A 24,808-nucleotide genomic window follows, 5' to 3' on the forward strand; every position below is an offset into this window, starting at 1 on the left:
AAAACAAGTTAAAATTGATCTGTGACTCAAGACATTCTAAAAGTTACTAAGGTGCTAGAACAACCTATACATTACCTGAAAGATTAGATATAGGTAAATATGATAGTGCATATTCCCTACCAATGTTTGTCTAAGGGATTACCTGACAGCCAATTTTTGATTACTGTAAAATACTTTATTTTCGCTTGGAATTCATCTCGCTATTTTCGCTGAAGGAATGATTCAGTGACAATAAAATCCAGCGAATATACTTTTTTCCTATATTTTACATTCAACTCGTAAGTGAAAATAAATTCCATACAAAACACCCAGAAAGGCTTTTCAGTGAAAATTAATTCAAGTTAAATTAAGTATTTTACAGTATTAGAAACACCCTGTTTTAACACTTTCAGTCACCTAGCACATGACTTTTGTAACGCTGTAGGCTGAAAGACTGCAAGTAATCTTTTCGTTATTTGTTTTTGTTCTCAATTAAGCTACACCCAAATAACTACAGGCAATCTGTTGAGCAGTTTTGGATGTAATGATCATGAAGCTAAAGCATGGATACAAAAATTGAGATGCAAGTTTTTTGTACATTTTCACCAAAAAAAAACTCCAGAATGTGGAACCGGAAATCTCGCAAATAATTAGTCATAATTAAAATATACTTAAAAATGTGCTTCTGTCTTCACTTTCCCACTCCAGTTCAAGAGTAGGGGAGGTTTACAGACAGACAGACAGACAGACAGACATACATGCCTACAATGTAACTGGCCTTCAAGGGCAAACAAAGCCTCCTTACTCAGTGAGAACCTATTGTTTACAAGTTCACAAATCAAGTTTAATTTAATAGGCCTGCGTTAAATTTATATTCTGCATTTAATTTCTATTTCCCATGCTTAATCTCAACATTTGATAGTGTATTGGTCAGGTACAAAATACACATCACAGAATTGCAAAGTGGAATGCAAATTACCACCTTTCGTCATGCGATGTGTTAATATGAGGTTATTACGAATATACCTCAAAGTATGTACGAAGACAGTACTGCGGTAGTATCAACCGACGCGAAGAGTGCTGTCCGAGTGCATACTTTGAGGTATCCTCGTAATAACTTTATTATTATACATCTTTTCCTACTAAGGATACATCATGGGAATGTTGAAATCCAAAAAGTTTAGAACAGAATCAGCGAACTTCTTTGTGTGGAGTCTGGTCAAACCCTTGTGGCAGCCATGTTTGTTTTTATTATCAGAGGACGCTTACGCGCTTAATCATTTCATATTTGGAATACACATTTCCTAATATGGCAGGATGAAAATACCCCGTAAAATACCGTAGAATTACAGCACACTGTAACTTATGGCGTTACGGTGACAGATGTACAATAATAGATATTATTCAATAGTTTTTTTTTTAGTTTTTTTTTTGATACTGACAGCAAACAGAAACCAGGAAGCATTATGTACCTGTGCCTAATTTCCCAAAAATCTGCATGGATTCTTCAAATCTGTGTTGTGAAAATAAATCAAATGCGTATAAATTCTGAATATGTTGAATTCTTCTCTGTTTGTCAGCTTCAACTTCATCTGTCATGTCCTGCGAGTAAACAATAAATGTTAATACACATTAACAAATAAGCATAAATATTTGTTTTTGTTATTTTTTTTTTATTCTGAAAGCAGCATATTTATTTATTTATTTATTTAATCATTATTTAATTAGATGCTGTATATTTGAATAAAATTTAAATATACAGCATCTAATGTTTCAACAATGTGTTATGCTATATGTATGTACGCTATAATATATCTCTGAGGAACAAAAAAAAATGTATATACATATAATCAACAGTGAAAAATTGAGGTAAATCTCAAACATGTGACTGTCATGAAACTACCGAGTTACAGTGTTTTCAATTGTGAGGCACAGCACTATGAATCAGTCAATGAAAGTGCTGTTTTGATATGGACTTTAATTAACAGTGTACGGTGCATCCCTTAATGAGGGAAGGAGGAAGGGATGGATGTTGGATGTTGCTGTACTGGAAGTGGATGGTGTTCAAAACCACATGTTGCAATGTAATAATATGATGCTGGTCCCTATGTCAATTTTTGGAAACCATCCAACTACCCACAACTTAGCCGAAATCGCGACTGAGCAAGAGGTCACTATATATAACAATTCTCTGTATTTATTGAAATAGTAACACAAACCATTTTCAAGTAAGCAAATTCCATCAATTTAATCCAATAGAAAAACAATTAAAAATTAATTCCCAGAAAATAAAATAAATGCAATTTTCACTTGGAAACCAAAATCTATTAAACTGAGAAAATTATGTAATTATGTCATTATTTTACAAACATTTGGTCATAGACAATTCTCACCAAAAACAACATTATACACACATGTTATTCATGGTACTACATTTTAGTATGCAATAAATGAATGAATACTTTATAAATAGAACAAATTACTACCCACATACTCAACAACCTGTAAATTACACTGGCATGCTTTGTTATTATATTTACTACCCGATAGTATTGATTCATTTCAATGATGTATTCATCTCAAAATTACCGCACACAGAACAGTATTCTTTTATAACATACGTAAATAACCTACTATCTCTTGCATGAATTTCAAGTTATTTTATTATCTGTTTCCTGATTGGCCAGCTTAACAGCAATGTACCTCATGCAACACATTTTCTCATTGGCTATTGTTTAAACAATAAAAGACTCCAGTTGAAATGCGTAGATAAAAAACAGCTCATTGTACACATCACACTGGTGGACAACAGAGACCTATCTATATGTTGGTCATTTTAAGACAAAAATGTTTGGAAAACAATAACAGCACATAAATTCGGAAATCTAAAAGCATACCTACCGCTAAATGTAATGCTAATTCAAATTGTTTGTCCTGTAATAATTCTCTAATCTGCACGGTAATAGGCACTGGTACGAGACGCCAGACAAAATGACTAGATGCTATATATACATGACCACTGAAAAAAATAAAATAATAAATAAATTTATAATTTTATGCATAATAGTTAAAGTAAAAGTGCAACTACAGTATTTTCTGATTAGGAAGCGTATTCGTTAACATAATCGATATGTTACCCTTTGAGTGTTTTATCTTTGTTAGGACACACAAAAAAACAAAATGTGCTCAGATTGTTTTTTCAAAAAAATAATGGTGAAACAATTTGCACACATTTTGCAGGTGGACTTAATTCATCAACATTAGATGCTGTTCAGTGACAAAAGAAGTGAAAAAAAAAATGACCAGCACTGTTTTTGGTGATCCACATATGACCAGAAACAATACCAGTACTTTTTTTAGTCCCTTTTAGACCTTATCATTGTGTACAGGTCTTTGTTGCACTTTCAAAAAAAAAAAAACATAAAAAAAAAAAACAAGTCATTGACTAACGTTTGAATATTTGGAAGAATATTTCTGATAATTTGACTAGTTTATAATTATGAGCTATTTATCATGTTCCACACCATAATGATAAAGCATTATGTATTTAGCAAGTACCCTATTGTATTTACTTTATGGTGAAATAAAACATACAATACAATTCAGTACAATACTTGACACATGTTGTGCAATATTAACTGACACAAGTCAGTCATTCTAAAACTGAACTTGAACTGAATACATGTCAATATATGTGACATGTGTATCTTCTGTGTCAAATTTGATTGCAATCAGTCTAAGTATGTGAGAATAGCATTCTTCAAAACAAAATGGCCGTAAATTGGCCAAGTCAGAAAATATAATCTAGAACTAAAGAGGGCGCTATAATATCTCACATCAGTTTCTACAGTCAATGGTTCCATGTCAGCAAGACATGATCACTTCAATCTGATTTAAATCTAAGCACAAGTATTTTTTTATTTAATAAAGTGAGCATTTGCGATCACCAAACTTTAAAGAACACCAACAAATAAATTAAAAAATAAAATATGTGAAAAATAAATAATTAAATACATATTTAAAAAAAAAGAATAAAATAAAAATAGCCCTGGAATCCTATTTTTAGAATCAGATTGTACATCTGCATAACAAGTCACTTATAATGACATAGTCCCCGTTGTAATTAGAGGAAATGATATTCATTCAGTATACATTTCATAATACATCAAATGATAAAAGAGGCTTGCTACATCTCACACCTGCAAAGATAAAAACCAACAAATGTTAGTATTTCCGTACCTTCCCAGCGTAATAAATCTTGGTTTCTGTAAGTCAATGCTTTGTACTAACAACCTGGGTTCTATTGTACGTATCTCGACGTATCTTGGTAGGACAGCTATCATGTACGGCGCATCATACTCTGCAAATAATAATAACAAGACGCATCCAGTTCTGACATCAAAACAGTGATTGCGAAATGGACAATTTGAATTACGATGTCATATTTCAGATTACAGCAATACACGGTTAAAAACATAAACACAATTTTCACAGTGACGTCAAAAACACGCTGAACTTAACTCACCAATAATGATGGGAATGTCATTCCACGTCAGAGCATATTTCTGTGTTGGAGCGCCCTCAGAGTCAATAAATATACTCATTTCATCCCGTCCTAGAGCAAGTTTGTCCTCGGCTAGTCTGGTAACTGTGGGTTCTAATTGTTTGCCAGTCGGAAAGAGTTCTTTTAAACCACCATCAAGCTAGTGGTAAAATAAAAAATGTAAATGTAGCATCAAGTAATATGTTATGTTTTATTTCAATGAGAGTGAAGGTTCAAAGGTCATTAAAAAGAGTGATGCAGTTATCATCAGGTTAGGTCCTTTTTTTTGTATAAAATATACACCCTGTTTGACAGGTCTGTACCTATGATACTACGCCATATTTTTACAGGATCTCTCTGAAATTGTGCAACATACATGTATAATATATGATTCCCGTACTATTTCTTGAATAAATATGCACCCCTATTATGTATGAAATTGCACCCTCTATTATCGGTAGTATGGAATGCATTGCAACATTTAGCCAAACATAAATAAAAAAGCTTGCTTAATAAGTTCAAGCCATAAAAAACAAAAATTGATCATGTAATTCATAAATAGACTTAAACTTACTTTAATCAGAAAATAATCTCGTTTAAAACCAACACACAATGAATTGACACACCACGACATTGATTTGGGAACATCCGGCACACCTAGGTCAGACTGAAAAGGTATGATAATAAAAACGTAAGCAATCATATACTTTATTTTCGATAATTTCGCTGAAGGAATGATTCAGTGAAAATAAAATCCAGTGAATATACCTTTTTTCCTATATTTATATGCATGGATAACTTCAGTATTGTATACAGTATACTCCCCTCTACAGTCATTTCACAGTTCAACTTGTCACAAATCAGTGAAAATAAATTCCATACAAATCACCAAAAAAGTCTATACAGCAAAAATTAAATCCAGCTAAAATAAAGTATTTTACAGTATTTCAAGCAGAAAACAAGACTAACCTGCAGTTCATGAAAATCCCTATTCTGCCAATAAAATAACTGTAGTTTCCGCTTCACAGCTACACACATTCTAAGTTTATATGTACAACCCCCACTCAGAGATTTTTCTTTCTGAAAAACCATAAAAAACAGAATAGATTCAGAGCGAGAAAGTAAGGACTAAAACATAAATAACTAATATTAAATTTTAAATCTAGTACCTTGTGGAATTTATTGTTACAATATTTGTGTTTTCAGCGTACATGAAGCTATACTAAGTTCCACCTCTACTGGTAATATATATAATTTATTTGCTATGTCAGACAAAAACAAAACAAAAAAACAACACTTCAATTAAAATGATAAAAGGAATAAGACTTTTTCTTCCTGACCATATACGAGTACAGAAAATCATACTCATTGAGTGTTTTTGTTAACCTTATGAACCTCAATTTTGGAGTCAACAGACAAAATTTTAGGCAATTTTTAGTTTTTATACAAAAAATTTTGCTATTTTTGTCCCAATCTTCTGAAAGAAATTGCAGACTATAAACTGGACTACTGATGAAAAGAAGAAACTGGTGGTGAAAAGTTTAACAGTGCCATATTTGTATTGATACAAAACAAAATACAATTTTTTTGGGTCTGGAGCAGTAAAACCTAAAATCTTTAGAAATTTAACTGCTCACAAGGCACTAAAAAATACAATGCTTTATTGTCACTTCCGTGGGGAAATTTATTGATTTTATTTCTAAACTTTAGTTTAGTCTATCTTTTGTTTGTTTTTCTTGACCATTGATTTATTGTATGTTTTTTTTTTTCATTCATACTAAATTTTGTGTCAAATAAAATATCTTTCTATAAATAATATCTCATGAGTGACACTACAATATCAGATTTATTAAAAGAGTGTAGTCATTTTCATTTCTTTCAAGTCTTTGGATAGAAACAAATAAAAAATTAAAGCCGCAAGCGGCGTCACCGGGGCCCAAGCTGATCTATCATGACAAGATTCTGTTTCATAATAATTGAGGTCACATGTTAGACAATCAGATAGCTTGTATTATCAGTAACATGAGGTCGAAATGAAGTTCGTACCATGTATTTACCTGGTTTGGTTATCAAAATATGGTTTTCAGGATATATAATGAGCCATGTTCTTATGCACAATAATGAGATTACATAATCATATATAGCCATTTCTAATGTCAGTTACATCTTTCATTCAATGTCTTCATAATGACACTAGTTACATGTCCTGCTCTGCGACAGTGTTTCAGATATGACTGCTATGCATATTAATGAGTTTACATGACCATATATGGTCATCTGTTATTTTAATCAAATCTCTTGTTCACTGTTGTCATAATAACACAGGATTCATCTTCCTAACTGCAACAGTGTTTAAGATATAATGGTTATGCATATTAATGAGTTCATATGACCATATATGGTCATCTGTTATTTTAATCAAATCTCTTGTTCAACGTTGTCATAATAACACAGGATTCATCACCCTAACTGCGACAGTGTTTGAGTTATAACAGTTATGCATATTAATGAGGTTAGAAGCCCCCACCCCATGGGTGCCCAGCCACGTGGCCAAACAGTGTGCTATTGGGGCAAAATGATGCATCTGATGACACAAATGCACATACAAAATTTGAAAGAAATCAGACTAATACAAAACATGCAGTTGCATAATGTCTATTTTCCCAAAATCCAAGATGGCGGCCAAACCATGTGACTGATCAAAATAATATTATTTTTCTCATATGGAGCTAAGGGCAGGCATGGTAAATGTAAAAACATCTAGTAGATTGGTTGAATCGTCTCTGAGAAACAAATACCCAAACTTTTTGTCAATTTTGCGTAAAATCCAAAATGGCGGCCAAACCATGTGACTGATCTGAATTTTTTTTTAGATTTCTGAAAGGGTTTGATACACTGATGCCATGAAGCAAAATTGAAAATAATCCCTCAAGTGTTGCCAGAGTAAAAAACTACTTCCTGTTTAGAAGAAATCCAAAATGGTGGCCAAACCACATGACCAATCGTAAAAAAATGTTCAAACATAAATGGGATTCATATATAGAAGCTAAATACTACATATGAGAGCATTCTACTTGGTGGTTCTGAAGAAGAAGATTTTTAAGTGTTTTTTGCCGTTTTTAGGAAAAACAAAATGGCGGGAAAAGTCACATGACCGCTAAAGTTTTTATTGCTGATATTTATTACACATGAGTTGTACTATATACCATAAAAAAATCTAGACGCCTAGACCCTCAGAAAGTGGTCAAACAGCCACTTCCGGTTTTATTTCAAGCCAATATGGCTGCCAAACTAATTGACCAATCAAAATTCTGAAAGCATGTTGCACCAGTTCACATTAGGGACTATCAGTATAGAGCATTATCAGACCATTCCGTTCAGCTGTTTTCTCAAACGGCTTGACGAAAAAAGTTACGGAAGAAAGAAGAAGAAGTTTAAAGAAGAAAAAACCGAACAATAAGAATAGGGGCCTCGCCCTTTGGGCTTGGGCCCCTAATAACACTAGAAATATACTCGCAAGGTCACAAATTTGATATCCTATTATTCCAATGTAAATATTTACTTGGATTTATTACATTGAACTGCCTGGATATAATCCACTAAATTGTCAAATTTACCTGAAGATCAACAGCAAACAACGTGGCACCTCTTGTCTTGTTGAGAGCAGTAATGTGAGAATACCCAGTCAGATCATGGACACTGATAACATTGTCTGGCAAATTATAAAAAAAAAACAATTCATTTAAAGACAGAAAATATTTTTTTTTTACCAAAAGTATTTTCAAATTGATCTACAATATTAATCATGCATGAGTAAGACCAGGCAGACTAAAAGAATGAGAAACCCAAAATTTGTCTATAAAATATTTTCTATATATTTAGTTTCATAATTGATTCAAGCACCATACATCAGGATCACTAAGGATGTGCAATACTGTGGAATACTTTATTTTCGCTGGAATTAATTTTCGCTGAAAAGGCTTTTTGGGCGTTTTGCTTGGAATTTATTTTCACTGATTTTTCATGAGTTTAATGTGAAATATAGGAAAAAAAAGTATATTCGCTGGATTTTATTTTCACGGAATCATCCCTTCAGCGAAAATAGCGAAAATAAATTCCACGCGAAAATAAAGTATTCTACAGTAATTTTAAAATTGTACAGCAAAGATAATTACAGTAGTATCTCAAGAAAGAAAATGATAAGACTTACCTGATAAAGATATAAGTATTTGGAATTCGGGAACACAGGTTAATTGTTGTATTGGCTTTTTAGCAAAAGATTTGTTAGATCTTAAAAGGTTCACTGCAAATCTCTCATCGCCTAAAGAAATGGTAGAATTGGTTACATTACTGTAATAGTTGTGTATACTGTTAAAATGTAGTAATGTGTATTTCCCATAATAACTTAACATTAATCCAACTTCATGCTACACTGACTGATGCCCTCGCAGAGCATTGTATAGTTTGAAGTAATTCTTATCTCAAACAATTACTGTTTCTAGATCAGTCTATAGAAGGACTGTGATGTACTCTGCCACAAAGTGTGTGTTAATATCATGACTATCGATACAAACTAATTTTACTTGAATTGCCCTAGGTGTACACAGAATGTTTTAAATGGAACCTCCTGAATTTTATCGGAGCAACCATTGAAACTAATTTTTTGTTGCCAAAATTTCTCTTCTGAGAGAGAACTATATCATCAAAAGCAGCCAAAAAAATGAACACAAAGTGACATCTTACCTGAAGCTGATTTGATGCTATAGACAAGAAGATGACCTTGCTTGGTACCAACTAGTAATACATCACCTGTGAAATACATTACAAGTGTTACTGTCAAATAAATTTGATTCAGTGAAAATAAAATCCAGCGAATATACCGTTTTTCCTATATTTTACATTCAACTCGTCAAAAATCAGTAAAATTAAATTCCATACAAAAAACCCCAAAAATCTTTTCAACGACAATTAATTCCAGCTAAAATAAAGTATTTTACAGTACAAACAGTCCTTGGTGGGATTTGCATACAGGTACAAATATCATACACCACTGAAAAAAAATTAGCAATTTAAAAACTGACATCACAGATTTGATGTTTTATTTGTCCCATGAATCCATTTTGCTGATATGTGGATCTGTATTCAGGGCTTTTTAGCGTGTCATCTCATTTGCATACAAGAACGCTGTTCCATCAACACATTTTTCAGAACATTTATCTCCTGATTTTAACTTATTTCTTGGGCCATCAATGTATTTATGGTTCCATGAGTAACATAGTAACATTTTGACTGAATTTAATCAACAGCCTTTAACCATAATCTCCTAAGAAAATGTCCTAATACACAGAAAATTATTTCTCAGTGCTTTTAGGAGAGCTATTTTTCAAGGCCTGCATTATGGTTCAGTACTGTTCCAGTTACGTAGTTTTGTTTTCAAGTACACGAGGAAAATGAAAATGTAGGTGGTCCAAATAAAACCTTTGTCTGTTATATATCTTTTAATTTCCGCTGCTAAAAAGTGTCAAACTACCTTGTATTTTATTCAAAATAGGAGATCATCTTCACCGGTTACTGGTTAATTTCTACCTCACTGCTGGTCCAGTATTGGTCCAATCTTATTCAAATCTGATGTATTTAATATTATTTTATATATTTTATTTTATTTTTACTATACATTTTTATTATTTTGTAATTGTAATTGTATTTTGTATTACATGTACTTAAGGAGGAGCAGAGGTCTGGCTTTTATCACCCCGTACATGAAATTTGAGATCTATGAATGAATTCTGGCGATAAAAACAACTGGTATGTGCTGCGAAATGCCCTAAATATCGGGTATAAAACAGGCTTTCACGATTTCCAAGATTTTCAAAAAACTGTCAGCAAATAAATAAATAAAATACTAGTAAATAATAAATTCAAGTAAAAAAAGTGTATGATAAAAATGAATAACTGAAAATATATTTTAAAAAAAATGAGAACTATGATCTTATTTCATAATCAGATTGATACTGTTCGAACTATCCTCGGGTGCGGAGCTACGTCACAAGACATTCCACGCTGCTGTGGAACGCCGGTCGAGCCGGTGAAAATACGAGAAAACAACACAAACTCAACTTTGAAGTAATCCTGAACAACCAAATTTATATATGTTGCACTCGTAGGGCTAATCTTGTTACACTGTTCAGGGGAGTCTCAATGTTTTCTGTCAGTTTTGGCCTTTGTTTTCACCGCGAGGGTTGCCAGGCGGAGAAAATGTCTGGATGTCCGCCCCTGGGGATTGACATTCAGGATAGTTTGATGGCAATACTGGGTTTCATTGCCATACAAAATGACTCAGAATTGATCACATGTCACATATTTATTCATGTATGCAGATAAAAGCATTTCTTATCACCACAGAGGTAAAAATTCAAACTGGCATTCATACTGAATTTACACTCTCTTGTTTATACAAAACAAATGGAAAACAACTGTCCTTGTTGTTTTGTTTCCTTTTAATGTTTTTGCAATCTTAATGTTTTAGATATCATATAAAAAAACCTGACTTTTTGAAAATGAATGAAAAAGAACAATTTTGAGTAATTATGACAAGCTTTACAAGCAATAGAAACTGCACAATTCATTCAAACCACAAGCCATGATTCAGTCACTAAAAGATACAAGTAACCTGTAGAATACTGTGTGGGTAATATTTTTTATATGATTTTTGTTGCATTTGCAGCAAATAGTTACCAAACAATGAGAAATCTATAGGATTGAATATACCCCACAGCTGGCTTCACATGCATTGTTCATAGTTCATATGGTGCTTACACCAGGATTTAATTACAGCACCTAGGCGGTATGTGGTTACAGCTTAATGTTCGAGTAATCGCAAGAAATTGACATGACAATAGAAATTCATTAAAGACTGCCACTCCCATGCAATTAACAGCGAGTGAAATTCCTGGGATTGAAACATATATTTTGAAGTCACTGGTGTAGGCAACGAATAACTGCAAGTTGACATAAAGACGAGGTAGTTTATTTAATCAGTGGTCAACTAGAGGCTGAAATTATAATTAATTTGTTTATTTCAATTTCTCCTGACGTCAAATAGAATACACTGGTGAAACATGGTAGTAACTGTGGGTGAAAGGATGTTTTGGGGTGTAGTTTCCATTGTATATAGAGTGGTAGGGTCGGGTGTAATGTGTTCATTTCCAACTATTATGAAGTCACGTAGAATTTCACTTAATTTATTTTTTCTGACATGTTTTCAAGCATTACATGTGAATCCAATTTTCACTGCGCTGTGTCTCAATAGAGTATGAGGGAAATGGCATATTCACTGGAATTTATGTCAGGGGAAAAATGTTTTCAGTGATAATGAAGTATTATGACAGATACCCTCCCCGTGGCTTTCATTGCGTATGGAAGTTATTTTCACAAGTGATGCGGTGTATCCTGCTGCCGTACTTTCACGAGCGAAGCCACGGGGAGGGTGTGGGGTTCTGTTATTATACACATGTCCCATATTTGATTATTTCATATTAAAAAAAGAACGTGCAACAAACCGGGATAGAAATTTAGATCGGGGAACCCAATTGCCCATTAATATGCTCCAAGACAGTGCTGCGACCTAGCAACGCTTGTCAGTGTAGAACGCGTGTCGCTGTACGTGTGAAAATAAAATAATCAGACGTCTAATTTAAGTCATTGTCCGAATAAATAACTCGTGGATGTTTAAGCGCGGTGGTCGTAGCGCAGCGCGTGTTCGAATTTCATGTAAATAAACAATGTATTTTACACGCGTTGTATACGTCGCTATGAGTCCCATATCGAACAGGACGCGACACGACGACTGTCGCCCTTTAGTTGGGACCACGACAGAACCAGAACTTAAACTGGGCGACTACGATACACGGTTGATGTTGAAGTTAAAAGTTCCTCCACAGATCTGTGCATTGGCAAACATGCCGTGCAACTGCAGTACTTCACTGACGGAATGACTTTCGTTGAAATCGGTCGTCGCTGACTCGTGAGCTGCACACTACAACCTCGTTTGTGATGTTGCTTGCTTGTCGTGGATGGACTGAGTCTTGGTTACCGGTTAAATTTTGCTAATTTGGCGTTGGTAATCTTTATTTGGAACTGAGTAACGCCGCAACGTCGCCAACAGAAACCTCATGGTATATCGATGTTGATGGTTGCGGCTCCATATTAATCGGAGATTTTACTGCGGGTCCAGGCAGCGGGTGGATCTTCCGAGAGCCCTTCAAGATTTATAAAACTCAGATTCCAGGTGGTCAACAAACATTAAGTTCTCCCAATCCTAGTATTCTATGTGATGTACATCTAACATGCCAAAAATGCTGGTGAACGATTTGAACCTGACAAAAATACTTGAAATAGATACCAGGAAGGGGAGAGGGGTAAAAGAAAAGTTATATAACATTTTATTATTCAATAATTTATTAAAATACATAAGTTTGTCCAACTCCCTGTGATACAACACCTCAGAAATAGCTCATTGTACTCGGCTTGAGTGTGGGCAAAAAGTTACTATTTGAAATTTTGATATCTGTTTTCATTAATGAGAAAGTTGACCCCGAAGTTAGAGTAACTGTTCAGCAGGAATGGCTTTTTAACTCTTCTGTGATTTTTTTTTGGCTTGGCTGATTTTGTCACGGTTCATACTTGACAGGCAGGTCGTACCATCACTAATTGGAAAAACAATCCTGACCCACCGCTACCATGGCAACAGCCAAAGTCTTGTAATAGCAGTGCCCAAATGATCATGCCTTTTATTGTGGCTACGTTGCGCACTGGTAAGAGATCACCGGCGCCGACATTGTTACCACTGTCAACGGAATCCCAACGCAGCTTTGAACTTTGAATAAAATGTAAATGCTGCCTCCAATCTAGAAAATACTATCGCAAAACGGTTGGAAATAATACATTTAACGGCTGAATACGTCCTAACAATAAAATAAAGTGACTTCTAATGACTGCCATGTTATTTTGCGAACCTCGTATAAGGTGCCCGGTTTTAGTTATAAACAGACGTTAGCTTCACGTTCATGTCCCTTCCATGATAACAGCCGAAAACATATTGCTTGTTTTTTACCGGTTTTCATTGGCAACCGAAGTATTTTTATTTTGTAAACAAATTTTCGTCTGCTATTTTTATTCAGTTCAAATCGTTCAGCAACATTTTTGGCATATTAGGTGTACATCACATGGAATACTACGATTGAGAGAACTTGATGTATGTTGACTGATTTTTATCATAGTACGAAGTACCAGGAAGTTACTCAGTTCCAAATAAAGATTACCAACGTCAAATGAGCAACATTTGACTGGTAATCAAGATTCATGTAATCCATGGCTAACAAGCAACATCACAAGCGAAGTTGTAGCATGCAGTACCAGTAAGTCATCCCGTCAGTGCAGTACTGCAGTAACACGGCATGTTTGCCATCAGCATTGTATTCAAACGAATCACGTGGTGTGTCGTTCTCGTTCAAACCCGGGATTCGATCAATGGGGGAGTCCCATTAAAAAAACACATTGCAAATCATGCAAGTTCAACATTTTCAAACCAATATACTAAAACAGAAATGTTCAGAGATGCAAATGAAGGATAGATATTACTTTTCACTATACACATCTCTGTTGATACTATCCCTCACATATTCTACTCCCAATTACTCCTGCGTAAAATGGACTAGCCTCTTCATGTTGACATTCAGACTAAAATCACGTGACAGGCTGTTAAAATTGGCTGTTGTATACTCTTTCGCCGGTCTGGAAAATGTGTTTAATTAACTCACATTCAAGCAACAATGCAGATTTCCTAGTGGGAGTGAGACTATTCGACTCTGCCACTAAAAAAATAGGGGTGTTTTCAGCAAAAAACGAATAACCCTGGAATACACACAATATACTGAATTTCGGAACAAATCGTGCATTACTTACAGCAGCAGAATACCACAGAAATATCAGACGAAACATGAAAACACTATATATTGTATTTCAGCTTGAACCCTCTATATTGCAATTCAAGGAATTAACCCCATATGTGCATCCATTTCCCACCTTGGTATCACCCACCCCTGAAAACAAACTCTTAATACCACGCTGAAGCGTTTGGTAACAACTTCAGTTGAACCTTGGGGGGGGGGGGGGGGGGGGGGTCATGGCCCATAGGACTGTGTGCTGGGATATAGTATATACAGTTACCATGCCATTATGATGATTAAGCAGCCCTGTCATGTAATCCCAAACATGACTACATTTTTCAGTTACAATTATTGCACACAAATAAGAGGATTTATGCAATCTTTTTCAAGATGCACATACAAAATTACATCACATAAACTGAAATTTAAGGGGTTAGCATACGTTCGCTGGTTCAATTTTTTGGCCTCAATTTACAGACTGAAACATACATTTTACCCATGTATGTTATATACCATAATAAAGGTCTTGTTTCAAACTTTGGAAATATGGCAATTTTTTTAAATTATGCAAATACCAAGCCACGTGATCACAAGAATACGCGAAAATGGAGTAAAACGGTTAATGACGCAATTAATAATTAATTTGCAGCACGACTGAATATATTTTTTTATGTAAATATTATAGAGGGGTGCTTCATGTACAATGTTCTTCGTTTTTTTGCAATTATAATTTGTTTTTATGTAGCCTTATTTCAAATGCTTGGGCGATAATACCTGAGTAAAAACAACATGTCTCTATATAAAAATAAGCAAAAAATCAAAACGAAGGCAGACAGAAATAAATCCAGGAACATTCCTCCAGTACTCTATATAGCGGTAAAGTTAACCAAAAATGGCGACGATCTGACCTTTCGTTTGTTAGAAATTGCGTACTGAATCTGTAGAACTACGTAGAAATCAATTTCAAGATAAACACAAAAAACGTCCAAGGTCAATGAATCTCAAACTAGGCCTAACAATTTTGAAAAATATGGAGTTATAATTGTTGAAACATGTCTGCCTAGCGACCAGCTACTAAATAATGCCTTCTAATGTCGGGGCTAAATGTATTTAATTTTTTATTCTTGATTTTGTGAGCTTGTATTTCAGTTTTTCGTTGTTTTACAACCTTAATATTACGTTATCACGTTTTTCTTCCTTTTATAATTACACGTATTTAATGTGCTATTTGTGACTTTAGTTGAGTGAACAATTATTTCAGTTTTGGGTATACAACCATAAAATTGCTCTCTGTAGTAGATTATAGTGTTGAATGAAATTTTTATAAAATAATTATTATGTATAGGTATTCACTGCATCCAACAATAAAATTCTGGTAACATTAAACTTTAACAAAGTTTGAGTCACACCATAGACCCTCTAACAGAGGTCACACCCATACATCATGAGTTATAAATTCAAGCACATAATTGCTGAACACTAAATTTTTAATAAATCATTATAATAGAAGTGCAAAGTAATCAACACACTGGTGACCAGTTATTGACAGATTCCATCGATATATACATGTTATTTTTGTAACATTATTTGCACCTTGAAATGATTGATGGACAAAGCACTATGACCCCTAGTCTCTTGTGGCGAGTGGCTCAGAGCATACATCTGGCACCCAAGGATGAGACACAGAAGCACAGTGAAAAGAGACTGGAATCAATTGAATCTAACCCTCCTTGCATACAACCCAGTTCTCGTTTATAATATGAGGTTATTACGGGGATACAGCGAAATATGCACAAAGACATTACAACAGGAGTATTGGCTAACGCTCAGTGGAGGTCTATGCGACCACTTACTGTCTTATTTTGCTGTATCCTCATAATAACCTTATTATTATACATCTTTTTCTTCGAAGGATACATCATGGGAATGCTGAAATCCAAATTTCAGATTTAACGAACTTCTTTTTGTGAGGTCTGGTCAAACTTTGCGCTGAGGCTCCCATGCTTGTTTTTATTATTTGAGGACACTTACGCGAGTAATCGTTAAATATTTGGAATTTGCATTTCCTAATATGGTATGTAGGTGATAATAATAATAAAACTTATTTATAATAATATCTTTATTGTTATTTCTAAGGATGCAATAAAGATTGCAATACATATATAAAACGAATGTAATAGTAAAAGAAATTCAGTATTCAATACATATCAAGAGAATGCTTATTTCTTAAAATGAAAGAATTGTGTGGAAAAAGTCATATATTTGGACATAATATTCTTTATAAAACAAGATGTCCAGCAGTCAGACACAACACATACTAGTACTTATTAGTGTAGAACTAGTTGTTTATTTGAAGGTGAACATAACATATTGAAGAGCCAAGTGAATCAAGTACATTGAATGCTTATATACCCTTATGGGGATTCTGAACTTTGATACAAATATACAATACTATGATTGGTCAAAAAATATATGTGGTGTTGCCTCTCACGTTCGCAAATAGCAAGGCTTTCAAGGTCTTATTCCGTTTTGTTCAGTATAATAAAACAATTCAATTTCAGTAATAAACAATAAACCTTTCAATATATATTTCCGACAAATTGAGAATAAAATCACCTGATAATAAATTAATTGTATTTTTAAGTATATGGCTGACATATTAAGTTGTAATGTTGTGTTGTTAAAGTGCATTGTTTTAATGAACCCAGAGTCCTTGTTCAAAAGTACCTCATCTTGGGGTTTAATGCAGAGCTCAAAGCCAAGCCCACACCTTTCACACTGAGCTAAATTAATCCACAAGTGTGAACACCATAATATTTTGTTCACATGTTTTTTTTTGACTGCAGGTGAAAAATCAACTCCGGGTCAGACCCTGAATTTTGTTATATGTGTGTACGCAATAACAGAGTGTACAAGTGTAACTAAATGATCAAATACAAAACACTGGAGATATATATTGATTGTAATATACGTATCTCTGAATAGGCAGAAATCAGAAACGTCAATAGAACGCAGAGATTTCAAACTCATGGTTTCACAACAACCAAACTCATCTCAGCTACGATATTCAATACTAATAATAGACGCGTAAATTGTCTAGACATATTTACAAATATCAGTATACTGATAGAGCTAAGTTTAAGACTTCTACATTGACAAGATGTACATAGAAATCTCCGGAAGCACCTTGCTTTCCAACTCGAGAGAAATGTTTCCTGACTCGGACCATCATGCTCGGACAGGATATTTTGATCAAGGTTACTTACCGTGGCATGCTATAGACTCGATTTGCAACGGGAGCTTTTCCAGGATCGGTTCTGCCTCGTATGCATCGTGCATTGTGTATATAATAAGAGGACGTCTGGTGGTTTTGATCAGGGAACGTAGACACTTTTCGACATTACAAGTATATTCCTTCCATAATTCCTTCAACACATCGTCATGGAAGTTCAAGAGTTCAACACTTGCTGGCGCTGTTCCTTAACGAGTCATAAACGCCCAAATGCATTCACATTCAGAAACAAAGGTGGAACTCTGAGTTTCAGTTGATTTCGTACTGCCCGGGACTAAGCTGTTACCGCACAAAACATTGACAGTAATTGTAAGTGAGGTTATGTAAGGTGTAGTTGACAAAAGAGCAATGACCCTCTGCTCAAGGAAAGCTTGAACTTCTGTTGATGATCTCTTGGTCTTGAAAGTTTTGAGGCCGATCCACCAACCGTCCGTGGACACGTGTCACATTTCAGTCAGTTTCACCGCAAGAGAGAAACGGGTGTTGGTGCAACATGGCGAATACCTCTATCTTCTTGGTATCAGTATTCGTATGTGTGCTTCTTGTTAGCTGCGCGGCGAATGACGAAGACGAGAACAACTCCAACGGTGCCTCGAGAGATCCCAAGTGGACGCCGTATCTGCAAAACATCGACACGGCGGTGTCTGCGTACACTGACTGCGAACAAGACATACGGGAGTGCTCATGTTATAAGGATACCTTAAACAAGGATCTGAAGGTGTGGAAAGACCGGGGTGGAATAACGAAAGAATTATTTCAGAAGACTCTGGAACAGAATGTTGGCACACACTATCAAATAATTCGACACAAGCTGTACCGTTCTAAAGAGTGCATGTTTCCTGCTCGATGCAGTGGCGCCGAGCATTTCATATTGAAATTAATAAACAGGTTACCTGACATGGAATTCATCATCAACACCAGGGATTATCCACAAAGTCCTAAATACGTAGACCCCAGACCCGTGTTCTCGTTCAGTAAAGTGGACAGTCAAATGTACGATATTATGTACCCTGCGTGGACATTCTGGGAAGGTGGCCCAGCTGTCTGGCCTATATTCCCAACCGGCTTGGGGAGATGGGACCTCTTCCGTGAAACCTTGTTCAAGGAAGCAGAGAAGTGGCCGTGGGAAAAGAAGCACAACAAGGCACTCTTCCGGGGCTCGCGAACCAGTGCTGAGCGTGACCCTCTGGTGCTGCTTTCCAGGGCTGAACCAGATTTGGTTGATGCCCAATATACGAAAAACCAGGCCTGGAAATCTGACAAAGACACACTGGGAGAGCCACCAGCAAAGGAAATTACCTTGGAAGAACACTGTCCCTATAAATACCTGTTTAATTTCCGGGGAGTGGCTGCTAGTTTTCGTCTGAAGCATCTTTTTCTGTGCAAATCCTTAGTATTTCATGTTGGAGACGAGTGGTTGGAATTTTTTTACCCTTCTCTTAAACCTTGGGTGCACTACATTCCAGTAAGAAAAGATTTGTCCAATGTGAAAGAACTGATAGAGTTCGTAAAAGAAAATGATAACGTTGCTAAAGAAATAGCAGAAAGAGGTTTTCAATACATCTGGGACCATCTTCGCATGGAAGATGTGGAATGCTACTGGAGGAAGTTACTTCTGGAGTATTCCAAATTATTAAAATATAAACCAAAAAGGAATCCAGATTTGAAATTGATGCAACCAAAAGATGAACTCTAATAAAAATATGAAATATTTATAAAAATGTAATTCAGTAAATCACGTCTTATGCATTGATTTTGCAAAAAAGCCTTAAATTAATATTATATTGAATTAAATTGCAGAATACAGTGAATTTCATAAAGTTATGAATGTTTTACATATTTCAAATGATGGTTGAAAACAACTCATAATGTGTTAATGATTGCATCACAGCAAATCAACCAATGACTAAAAGAAAGTGAAATGGTTTCCATAGCTACCACAATAAAAGTATTTTTTTTGGTATTGAATTAGTGTCTTCCAGGGTAAATGGTTTTTATAAATATTTTATAAATTTCCATTAAAAAAACCACATTCATGCCTTAATGAAATTTACTGTAAGCTATCGTCATTAATCTCCTCCAGTGTTGATATAAATTTTTTGTAATTTTAAACAATGTTAGGCCAGGCATTTAACATTAATGATAATTCTGGCTATTTTTTGTTTATTCCAGTGCCAATCTGATTAAAAATCTGATGTAAGTAAACCACTCGGGGTGTGCACTACCTCAAACTACATCCGACTATTAGCTCCATGATCTGATGGATGCAAGTTGTATTCAGATTTTACAAGATCAGCAACCAATCACAACTCCTATTGCAGGTTGCTTTCCAGTAAGCCACACTCTAATTGGTTGACAAATCCTATCATGTAGAGAAAAGCTACTGAAATATGACTTGGGTTTGTAGTTAGTCAGATGTAGTTAGGAGGTAACGTACACCCGTGTTCTGCACCTTTACCTACATTAGAATTTCATGAGATTGTACCTACCATACTTTGCTTTTTCTTTGCAAGCATCAAGACACTATTAATTGTTTGCCATAAATATAAAATAATTTCACCCTTTAAACACCAAGGTTACTACTAAAGGTGAAATAAGACCTGTAGCCATTGTGGAATTAACAACAAATTTGTGTTTTAAGGGTTAATTAATAATTTTGTTGTCACCATAGTTTTTCAGATAAACCATAAAGATGTTGTTTTTTTTGCACATATATTTCTAAACAATTTTGTAAATATTACTAGTAGTTGTGTGGGCTCTTGTATGCAGTATTTATACTATTGGAACTGGTAATTAAATCGGGTACATCTCACTCATTTTTATACTTTTATGAATTTGGAAGTTCACATATTATTACAATTATTTAAATTAAATTAATATATAGATAATATCACCAGAATAGTATTATAACTAGTTATAAATTTCAAAGTAAATAATTGTATTTAGTTGAGCACTTTTATTATAGTTTAACTAATTTAATCAAGTGTATGCAATTCAGCAGTTTTCTCATAATAAGATTGTTTAAGTTTAGATTGTTTTCACATTTGTGTTTATAAGAGTCCTATGGTTATAGGTGTTTGATTGATGTGCTTTTTTTCTTTGAGCAACTTGTCTTTCAGATCTGAATGTAAAGAGTTCATTACCACATTGTTTGCTAAAATTCCTCCTCCGATAGTCAATATAAATGGGGGGAAATATTCCTGGGGTGGGAGACTCAAAAGCAAACTTTAAATTGACAATTTACCACTGAATGAAATGCTGCAAAAAAAAAATCAGAAAAACACTGGTCAGTTGTAAAAAAAAATTGTGCCCATAGACCTGTATTAAAAGATATTAAAAAGAAATTATTTTGACACTTCTGTAACTGATTGTACAGTACAATCTCCATAGATTGTTGTATGACCAGCACCAGTAAAAAATGGTCCTTTCCCCCTTCTTCGAATATATTTGTTTGTGATGATTTACATTACAAACTACGGTAACAACCATTCTGGCCATTTTCATTGCTAAATATCACTAACTACTGGGCTTATTTGAATGCAACGTGTGGTCATAATTATTAAATTCTGAGTGTATTACCTATTTATATACTGTCATTGTATCGCTTTTTCTATTCATTCGTGTACATGTCTCTATTTACAATGCTATCTATTTTTATATTGCTAGAATTAAAATATATCTCAGATTTTACCTGAACCTCTGTTTATTACATTTTATGTGGTTTTGAAATGTGTTTATGAAACTACGTTATGTCTATACTACATTTGAATTTTGATTGCACATTTTTAGCGATACCCACAGGTCTACTACTGTAAAATGCCTAATTTTCACTGGGTTTAAATTTCACTGATTTACCATTGCAGGCATATTCAGTGGTTATTAAATTCACAGTTTTATCATTTAGATAATGTATTCTATGCTAAATTTTACATATTCACCTGGTTTTAATTTATCACATTTTCCAGTCAGCGAAATAAGCAAAATTAAAGTGAATAATTAAACCTTTTACAGTATTAAAAAGCCAAATCAATTTGTAGTTGAGACAAATTCCATATTTGCTCTATAAGAAAGCATTTTTTATGGGATAAACTAAAACATTTATTTTTACCTCAGACTCTTGTCTCCAGCATTTATGGTAGGGCACACACTACTAATGGCAGATACCTTGTCTGGAATTAACTAATTATATTGTTAGGCAATTTTCTCTCGGAAACACTGTGTAAAGGCACGATTCAATTATCAGTTAGACTGGCCAGTGTTTGACAAGAATCTTTGAATTTAACATTAGAGATATCAATGGAATTTGTGACCCAGCTGCAATATCAACATTCTCTGTGGGAATCCATTTGGCGGTCAAACGCCTCAACTCAATACAAGGACCTGTGGAAGACAGCGCCCTCTAGCGTTTCACAAACAATTTTGACTCAACTTTTATAGCAATTGTGACAAGCGTGTTATAACTATACTTTAGTCCAAACCCGTTTTATTCAGTAAACAACCTATTAAAGAATTACAAAAAAAACACCTTGAATTTCATACAACTCAAAATATTAAAAGTTATGCATACAACAAAGTAAAGAAAATCTCTATGAAACCCATTGTAAAATTAATTAGGAAGAAACTAAAGTTGTTTTCTTTTTTCGCCAAGAATAGGAAGTAATCAAAAAGCTATGAATACTGGGTCTACAGTAAATGTATGAAACTATTTTATAGTAAAATCTTATAAATTGAAAGGACACAAAGCCATAAAGTTACGAAGAAGTTAAAAACAACATTCTATATTTCTGATTTGTGCACGGAAATCAACAGCTGATTAACTAGTGTTCCATCCATATACCAAGATTCTAATAATAAAATGATTTGTAAACAGAAATTGAAATACAACATGCCTTGGACATTGTAAATTAGGCTGAAAGCCACCAATAGTCAGAACCATATTTGTTCCATTAGCCATAAAATAGATTTACATACAGGTATACTAATAGAGCAAATTAAGGCTTGACTTGTATACTGTAAAATACTTTATTTTTGCTTAGAATAAATTTTCACTGAAGGAATGATTCAGTGAAAATAAAATCCATTGAATATACCTTTTTTCCTTTATTTCCCATTCAACTTATTGAAAATAAATTTCATACAAAACACCCAAAAAGACTTTTTACACAATGTAATGAAAATTAATTCCAGCTAAAATAAAGTATTTTACAGTATATCACAATATACGTCTACAAAAAATTAACACCTTTAAGTTCAAACACTGGTACTATGGCAAAACGATTTCCCAACACTAGGTTGTACTACTAGCAAAGTTGTAATACGGCAACACACATGAACGATAAGACTGTATATACTATTTTCATTGAAATAATAAACTTGAAGTCATTTCCATACTGTACTACGAGTAAATTTGGAAACTATCTGTATCACTGGCTCTCATAGAAGAAATATTTACCGAGATTAGTCTGGCGTACATGGCATGGATATTTACTAGGTTTTAAACATTGTGATTATCCATTGTTTCCTTCACTTTAAATACACAGAATGTCATGTAACTCTTGTATCAACTGTGCAACACTGATTTACGAGACTAACAAATAAAAAGCAATAATGAAATAGAGGTACTGGTAAGAGAATATGTTCCAGTAAGGCCAAATCAAACATTTGATGCATCAACCATTTGTATGCAGTAATAAATATTTTTTTATGAATTACCAAATGTAGAACGGTTAAGAATGTTGTATAAATACTGTATCACCATAGACAATGATATAACCCAAAGTATCACTTTGGTAAGTCAAATACGAGAATAATGATTTATTATAAATACAATGGCGACAGATGTACAAGTAGTGAGATTACGGGTAGGTGAATTCAACAGATACTGTTCAGACAGTAGCAGCTGTGCATGATGAGGTGCCATACATGATTACATATTCCATAGTTCTGAATCAGCGCCACAAACATAATATTTGCTATGTTTATATAAAATGTTGTACTTGGCTCTGACTTTGTAGGGATTATGCTGGCTATGGGTCCATAGTGTTGGTTTCAGTCGTTGTGACAGTATTTTGTGTCATTAAATCTTATTTTCAGATATTAGGATTTTTATGACACCGTGTCAATAAAAATCCTAATATCAGATTTAATAAAATAACAGATTTAATGACACAAAATATATCAGAAATACCATCACAAAGACCAACACAAGAAAAGCAATATGCAACCAGTCAATGTTGGATGGGAGAAATCATGCAATTTGAATGTTAATGGTCCTTGATTCAAATAAGCTATATTCACTAGTAAAAAGCCAAACGACTGGATATACCCTTCATTATGTAAATCAGTATACCTCCACAAGTGAACTATTTTTTTCATTTTTAAACATGCAGTGGAGAAATATTTTCATGAAAAAAAAAATTGTTCTACAAGAAAAATAAAACATTTGATTTAAATGGTAAATACATTAAAGCGCGGTAGTCATCACGCTGCGTATGTGCGACACTTGTGTTGATGAGCATTGGTTTCCCCACAATCCAATGCTCTCTTCAAAAGGAAATCACAAGTATGAGGTTTGACCTGGGTGCAACTTTCAATGAATACCACCGGTGACTCCTTCGGTACTTTTCAATCAACTAAAAATTACCTAATTTAAGATTGAAAACGTCCCAGTTTGTACTCTATCTGCATAACGGTCAAAGTTGCCATCTTTGTTTATCTGAGACCCATAAATCTCTCGCGCATGCATGGCACGACGACTACCGTCCTTCAAGCTTTCATTAAATAGTGGCATATGGACAACTGGTAAACGTGATGAAAGGCAACATCAACCAAATTTTTCATGAAGTATAGATTTGCTCAATTGAAACCACATCTCCAAGAGAGGCAAAAGTGGAACACTAATAGCATTAATACTGTATGGTGTACTAAAGGTTTAAATTTTAATGTGTTATTTTACACATTTAGAATTATTTGTATGTAAAGTAGAACACAACAAATCCAATCCATGCACACAAAATTTATGTTGTTTTCAACTGCAATTACTGTCTA

General features: G+C 34.2%; 2 protein-coding genes across 2 annotated transcripts in view; one reads left to right on the forward strand and one right to left on the reverse strand.

Annotated features, from left to right (window-relative positions):
- The window catches only part of LOC100378848 (vam6/Vps39-like protein), a 63,700-nt gene extending 45,820 nt beyond the window's left edge, over positions 1-17,880 (reverse strand). The window contains exons 1-10 of the mRNA XM_085491297.1: positions 17,736-17,880; positions 9,266-9,331; positions 8,733-8,843; positions 8,140-8,234; positions 5,492-5,602; positions 5,097-5,189; positions 4,505-4,682; positions 4,219-4,339; positions 2,881-2,998; positions 1,452-1,581 (exon numbers count right to left, since the gene is read on the reverse strand). Of these exons, the coding sequence (XP_085347423.1) occupies positions 1,452-1,581; positions 2,881-2,998; positions 4,219-4,339; positions 4,505-4,682; positions 5,097-5,189; positions 5,492-5,602; positions 8,140-8,234; positions 8,733-8,843; positions 9,266-9,331; positions 17,736-17,808 (1,096 nt within the window). The 5' untranslated portion in view covers positions 17,809-17,880. The remainder of the gene's footprint in view (positions 1-1,451; positions 1,582-2,880; positions 2,999-4,218; positions 4,340-4,504; positions 4,683-5,096; positions 5,190-5,491; positions 5,603-8,139; positions 8,235-8,732; positions 8,844-9,265; positions 9,332-17,735) is intronic.
- A 98-nt stretch (positions 17,881-17,978) lies between these two features.
- LOC100378698 (protein O-glucosyltransferase 1-like) lies at positions 17,979-21,457 on the forward strand. The gene has a single exon (XM_078006287.2). It carries the CDS (start codon positions 18,255-18,257, stop codon positions 19,455-19,457), a length of 1,203 nt encoding a protein of 400 aa, XP_077862413.2. The 5' UTR covers positions 17,979-18,254; the 3' UTR covers positions 19,458-21,457.
- The last annotated feature ends 3,351 nt before the right edge of the window (positions 21,458-24,808 follow it).

This window comes from Saccoglossus kowalevskii, chromosome 2 (assembly GCF_978046115.1).
Source record: "Saccoglossus kowalevskii chromosome 2, keSacKowa6.1, whole genome shotgun sequence".
Classification (NCBI taxonomy): Eukaryota; Metazoa; Hemichordata; class Enteropneusta; family Harrimaniidae; genus Saccoglossus; species Saccoglossus kowalevskii.